At 41.4% G+C, this 6,439-nt stretch overlaps 1 protein-coding gene across 7 annotated transcripts in view; it reads left to right on the forward strand.

The window, feature by feature from the left end:
• The window catches only part of fgd4a (FYVE, RhoGEF and PH domain containing 4a), a 71,906-nt gene extending 66,186 nt beyond the window's left edge, over positions 1–5,720 (forward strand). For all 7 annotated transcript variants that reach the window (XM_079682843.1, XM_079682842.1, XM_079682846.1 and 4 more), the window contains 10 exons: positions 106–244; positions 330–388; positions 472–618; positions 944–1,116; positions 1,706–1,736; positions 1,821–1,901; positions 1,991–2,116; positions 2,907–3,044; positions 3,515–3,655; positions 3,748–5,720. In XM_079682843.1, the coding sequence (XP_079538969.1) occupies positions 106–244; positions 330–388; positions 472–618; positions 944–1,116; positions 1,706–1,736; positions 1,821–1,901; positions 1,991–2,116; positions 2,907–3,044; positions 3,515–3,655; positions 3,748–4,017 (1,305 nt within the window). In that variant the 3' untranslated portion in view covers positions 4,018–5,720. The remainder of the gene's footprint in view (positions 1–105; positions 245–329; positions 389–471; positions 619–943; positions 1,117–1,705; positions 1,737–1,820; positions 1,902–1,990; positions 2,117–2,906; positions 3,045–3,514; positions 3,656–3,747) is intronic.
• Positions 5,721–6,439: the final 719 nt, after the last annotated feature.

A 6,439-nucleotide genomic window follows, 5' to 3' on the forward strand; every position in this document is an offset into this window, starting at 1 on the left:
AAACACAGACTCATGCTAAAGTGTTTTAGCCGTGTGAAAAACACTATTGTTGTATCACAATAAAGAAGTGTCAAAACTCACGTTCTTTTGGTCATTTCTGCACAGAGTCAGGAGGCGTGTGGCAGCCTGACGCTTCAGCATCACATGTTGGAGCCCGTGCAGAGAGTCCCTCGCTACGAGATGCTGCTAAAAGACTATCTGAAGAAGCTGCCTCAGGACGACTCCGACCGGCAGGATTCAGAGAGTAAGTCCAAATACTCAACATTCCCACTTCAAGGAACACATTTTAATTCACTATATTAATGTAATCGCTTTATTTTTTCCCTTAGAATCAATAGAAATAATCGCCACAGCAGCCACTCACTCGAACAGCGCTATACGGAAATCTGTAAGTACAGACATTTTAAACAACTTCTCAATTTCGTTGACATATTAATATCCCTCTAACATAAACGCCCCCTCCTAATGTAGGAGAATCTGAAGAAACTGATGGAGATATATGAGATGCTGGGGGAGGAGGAGGACATTGTAAACCCCTCAAACGAGTTCATCAAAGAGGGCCACATCTTGAAGCTGGCGGCCAGGAACACCTCGGCCATGGAGCGATACCTCTTCCTGGTGAGAGAAAGCACAAACACATCTCCTTATCTAATGAGGGGAACATGCTGAGGCGAGACTTTGTCAATTAAAACAAGTGAAGCATTTCGAGCCAGGAACCCCTCCATGTGAGAGTGCCTCAGGGGCACATAGAGAAAACTCTAAATCACTGAGATCGCCAGATAATGTGATTACGTTTGGGTTTTTTCTTATTAGCTTCAGCATGAATGTCTCCCATCTGTTTAATTCATCTGTTTGATTCAGGTTGTCTGCAGTGTTGAAGACGGCCCCCTTTGGATATGAACAATGCACTGATCCAAACGTTTGTGTTTTCTGTTTCTGCCAGTTCAACAACATGCTGCTGTACTGCGTGCCTAAATTCAGTCTGGGAGGCACTAAGTACACGGTGAGGACGCGGATCGGCATCGACGGCATGAAAGTCCTGGAAACGCTCAACGAGGACTACCCTCACACCTTCCAGGTGTCCGGGAAGGAGAGGATGCTGGAGCTACAGGCCAGGTACATTAAGAGAGAAACATACACAACGGGAGAAGAGGTCATCGAAGTGTTTATGTAGATTATACGGAAAACCTGAGACGAAAATAGGAAAATCTGGTCATCAGTTTTTTAAGTCCAATCCAAAAAGTTGTATCTCCTGCAGAACAAGTGCAAAACCGTTTTGTCAGGATAATAAAAATTAAATTCCTTATTTAAATGTTTTTATATCTGAAACAGGAAAAAAGGGTCCCTCTTCTCATAAACAAATAGTTTTTACACAAAGGTACACTGACATGGTGTGTTAGCAAGTTATGTCATATTATTTTTCGGTCAGTCTTTAAGCTTGGAAACATGAACGATTCGAGTCCCTTAGATCCTTATGCAGTAGTGCACTTAAGTCTCTTGTGGCCAAAATAAGTATTACAACAACACATAAACAAAACAAAAACCTTTTTGTTACTTGTTCTCAAGTCATAAAAACAGGAGAAGAGTTGTTTGGATCATTATTAAAAATGTATTTCAATCACTTTAAAAACAATATGAGACTTCTGGCTATACATATACATAATTTATCATTTGTAATTCTCATTGTGGCTATTTTTCTCCTCAGCTCAGAGCAGGACAAGGCAGGCTGGATTAAGGTACGTACAGTATACACAGAACCAATGTATTCTCTTGTTTGACTGAATGTGTTTGAAGGTAACATGTTGCTGTTCTTGTCACAGGCTTTCCAGAGGACCATTGAGATCTTCCAGCAGAAAAACGAGTCATTCAAGAATGCACTGAAAGACGAGGAGGAAGTGTCGGTCAGTGTCACATCAAAGCTGTTCACACAGAAACACCCGTCCACACCTTTCTGCGCTGTCGCTCAGTATGTTTTTATTTTCTGATGCAGAACGCAGAGCTGGGGAAGCGCGCCCCTCGCTGGATCCGCGACAATGAAGTGACAATGTGTATGAAGTGTAGAGAGTCTTTCAACGCTCTGACGCGGAGGAGGCACCACTGCAGAGCCTGCGGATACGTGAGTAGTCCTGATGCTGTTACGTTAGGCATTATGCAGATTGTACTGGAGGTGGATGAGAGCATCTGTAAGGGGAGTTCACAAACAGAACTCACTATCATCAAGATGAAGAGTTCAAACGTGACTGGTTGTGGTTTCAGGAAAATACAAACAGCACACTCCTTTTCCTACCTGTATTACTTTTGACTAAATAACTGATGTTGATGACTATAGTCCGATTTGAATGAAAGACCCACTAACTTGTTTCTTTTATTTGTATTTATTATTTTTTATAGCATAGTAGAAAGGTGCTTCAGATTAGACACAACAGACACCTCTTCTACTTCTAAAAGATATCTCAACCAGAGTTCATATGTGGGTTAAAAGTCCATTCTCAGCACTTCCACATTTTTGCAATAACACCCTGCCTTTTATCATAAACGTATGGATTTTGGTGCAAAATGTCATATCTACAGTTCCAACAAATACACGTATTTTTTCCATTTTTACAGCGTCTGCACTTGCACTCTGTATTTCCACCCTTAACTGTTTTATGTTGGAATGAGCCAATAAATAAATAAAAAGATACATTTTGTAGATTAGGGTGAATACGTGGGCTTTCACAGGACGATGAAATGTTCTCCCATGTTAAAGTCACAGTCAAAGGGCTCTAAGAAGCTGTCATTTCTTTCTGCTATCATGCCCCAAAAACACTTCAATCCCTTTTTAAGGTACTTCATTTGAAAGACTAGGTATAACTTTTGTTAGAGCTTGGTGTATTCTGACATTAAGTTCTTCTTCTTTCTTGCAGGTGGTGTGCTGGAAATGTTCAGACAATAAGTGGGATCTTGAATATGACAACAACAAGACGCACAAAGTCTGCAAGGACTGCTACCGCATCCTGTCCGGAGAAGGGGTCGCAGAGGGCAAGAAGAAGGGCATCCTGGAGGTGAAGACCATATAATGATACATAAATACATTAAAGGTCACCTATTATGCAAAATCCTTTGTCTTTTATTACATTACATGAAATGTCACTTGTTAGACGCTTTTATCCAAAGTTAAATTACAGGAGTAATTTGGGGTGAAGTGTCTTGCCCAAGGACACAGCGGAATGTTATCTTTTACATTGTGTTATTTTTCACCAAATATCTCTGAGGGGAGTGGCTCCTTATTTTCATGTAAAGTAACAGACAGAGAATCAGCACTTTTGAAACGGGGCTGAAACAGAGGGGATTGTGGGATGCTGCAATGATCTGTTTGGTATTTCAGCCAAACACTTCAAAGACATGTTTTGTATATATCTGAGAACTATAATATATTGATTAAAGACAATATAATGTTGGGATCATGATAAGGATTTTGTAAATAATTCATATAGATTTAACTAACCAACTCCTTTTTTCTTCTAATTTGCAGATCGAGGCGGCTCAGTTCACAGGCAGCAGCATCATGTGTGGCTTCCTGCAGTACTGTGAGAAGACCAAAGCTTGGCAGAAAGTGTGGTGCGTCATCCCCGAGAAGGAGTCACTGGTGCTCTATCTCTACGGAGCTCCGCAGGTAAGACACCAACAACATGAAGCATACATTTCATTACCCATTTCAATTTGAAATCCATCCATTCATGCATCACTCTCCTCCTCCCTCCTCAGGACGTGAAGGCCCAGTGCACCATCCCCCTGCTGGGCTACAACGTGGACGACAGCGCCCGGGCCACAGACCCCCCCGCTGTCTTCCGCCTCACCCAGTCCAAGTCCATCCACAGCTTTGCCGCTGATACCGAGGAGCTCAAGCAGCGCTGGCTGAAAGTCATCCGAGTGGCGGTGAGGGGGGAGGTGCCGGAGTGCCCTGAGACCAACGGGGGCAGCGCTAACGTGACGGACAACAACAACACACAGGAAGCCAGTATTGATAGCTCATAGAAGTGTGTTTACTACAAGCTAACTGCTGTGGAGATGCTACAGAAAGACAGGATGTGCACTGCAAGCACAAACGAACACTCTCTATGCTGTCCTCTAAAGACAACGAGATAAATCAGTGCTGGATATGCTCCCGTTGTTTCCTGGATGTGTTCACACTTCTGACTCACTGCTAGAACCGTGCTGGATTACTAAAGGATGTTTCTGGTGCAGTCAACACTAGAGCTGTCAGGATTGAGTGACTCTTCTCCAACAGGCACTATAAAAGACAGCTCAAACTCAGTCTTCTAAGACTTTCAATCCGAGTCAGCTCCTCTTGAGCCACCACAGTGGGTTTCCACAGCGCTGTACAGGAAGTGAATCAAAGCTAAAGGATGTTCCAGACGGTGCTGTGACTCAACTCTGTACCTGTACAGTATAAATGTGTTTTTTTCTTTCTTTTTCAAAAAAGGAAAAATGTGTTTTTGTGTACATAAATCAATCCCAAATGTTGTTTTGATAACATAGAAAATGTCTAAGTATAACAAAGTATTTACAGTTTTCCACTTTTTCTTTGCTTGAGAAGACGGATCCAAAACTGGGAAAATGGTCGTGTGCTTGGATAATGATGGTCCCAGCTCCCTTTCTCATCCCTCAGTGAAAAGTATTCACTTTTAACCAAAAATCTGGTGTTTTGTTTTCTATTAAGCTACAGGAGTAACCAGTCTTAAATATATGGGCAGCTGAACATAGTAAAAAAATTAATTCCTACAGTTTTATAACGTAATGGCAATACGTATTGTGATAATTTGTCGTAAAAAATGTATCTAAAAAATATTTTATAGATCAAATTGACTATCCGTACAATAAGTCAGTCCTGCTCATTGGTTTGCAACATAAAGCAATTTTTGTATCGCAGCTCAAGTAATGTTGGAGGACTGCAAGACAGATTGAAGCAGAGATACCCCCTAGTACAAACCAGTCCTACATTTCCCATGATGCAAGCCAATAGACTTCCATTAGGTATTACCTGATTGCAATGTTTTGTCAGGTATAACAAGTCCAAAGCTTAACTCAAGATTACCCTGAGGATGTCATTCTGTCAGACGTTCACTGTAGAGACAATATACAACTGTATTCACAGCTTGAGTAGCATTATTCCTGGAAAAATGTACAAATAGGTAATGTATTTGTAAATGCAAATCACCTTTAAAATGTTTAGCTACTTTGTAAGAAACTATTTAAGCAGTTCATACATTTCTACGGTCTCACATTATGTATTGTCATACTTCGCCCATCCCTAAGGCCTCGACAGTGCTCTTTGAATTCAAATGGCCCTCTGCAATCATGTGTAATTAATATGGCCCAAAACTGAGGATGTGAGAGACGGACCGGGATCATCACGTTTTTCTATAAAGATGCGAACGAGGAACAATCACAGATACAGCGAGAAATGTCAATGTCTTTTTTAATGCTGTAATTAATTTTATTATTTAAAGTAATTTATAGAGTATGAAAAGCATGATCTGTTAAAAGTAGCACACATGTGTACCCTGACTGTCAACTAAGAAGCGCAGTAGGTAGATCGTTTTTTCTTCTGAGGAGATTTTTTCGAACTAACATGAAACCTGGGTTCTTCAGTGTGACAGCGAATACCCCCGTTCAATGCAGGTGCTCACCTGAGTCTCCCCCCTTCAGTATTCAAATAAAAAGACAAGAGCACAAGACTTCCCGTCTGTAATATCTGAATGTATATGCAGATTTGTATGCTCTCATCCCTCAGCAAAAGGTTTGAGAATCGACGCACTTTACAGTCTTAGAGTACCTTCAAAGAAAAGTGATATGGGGTTCTTGCTTGTTTGTTGTAATATACAAATGTTTGAATAACTTGACTGTGTTATCATGGTAACTCAAACCACCCATTGTGATGCTACCTTAAAAAGGGCCCTTATATTTTGGGGTGGGTTTTCATTTCCTGTTGTGTTATATCAAGGTCTTTCTGCATGTTAATGCCCTCTAAGCGGTTGACCAATCACAACAGAACCGGCCAGCTAACCAATCGGAGCAGACTGGGCTCTGGTTTCAGACAGAGGGTGAAAAGAGGTGCCGCAGCACAGACAGTTTCAGTAAATAAAGACCCTTTTGAACATTTAAGCACGGAGACATGTGAAGGTAGAGGCACAAAGAGCCCCTTTCAAAAAAGGAACGTCTCGTTTTGGTTCCTTGTTTTGTGTCTCCTCTCCTGATAAGAAGTGTTTCACTTTGAGTTAGGCCAGACATGCCCTTAAAAGGGAAGTCTGATTGGTAATCACTTAAAGAACGGGGACATCTGTCAAAGTGAGAAAGTTGAACAGGAAGTACCTTCCATTTACAGTATTCTCACCTGGGTGCATGTCGGTAGATAGTGACTCCTGTTTGCCTTTTCCAGTCCAGTCCACACACAAAG

This window comes from Notothenia rossii (genome assembly GCF_949606895.1).
Source record: "Notothenia rossii genome assembly, chromosome: 5".
NCBI lineage: Eukaryota > Metazoa > Chordata > Actinopteri > Perciformes > Nototheniidae > Notothenia > Notothenia rossii.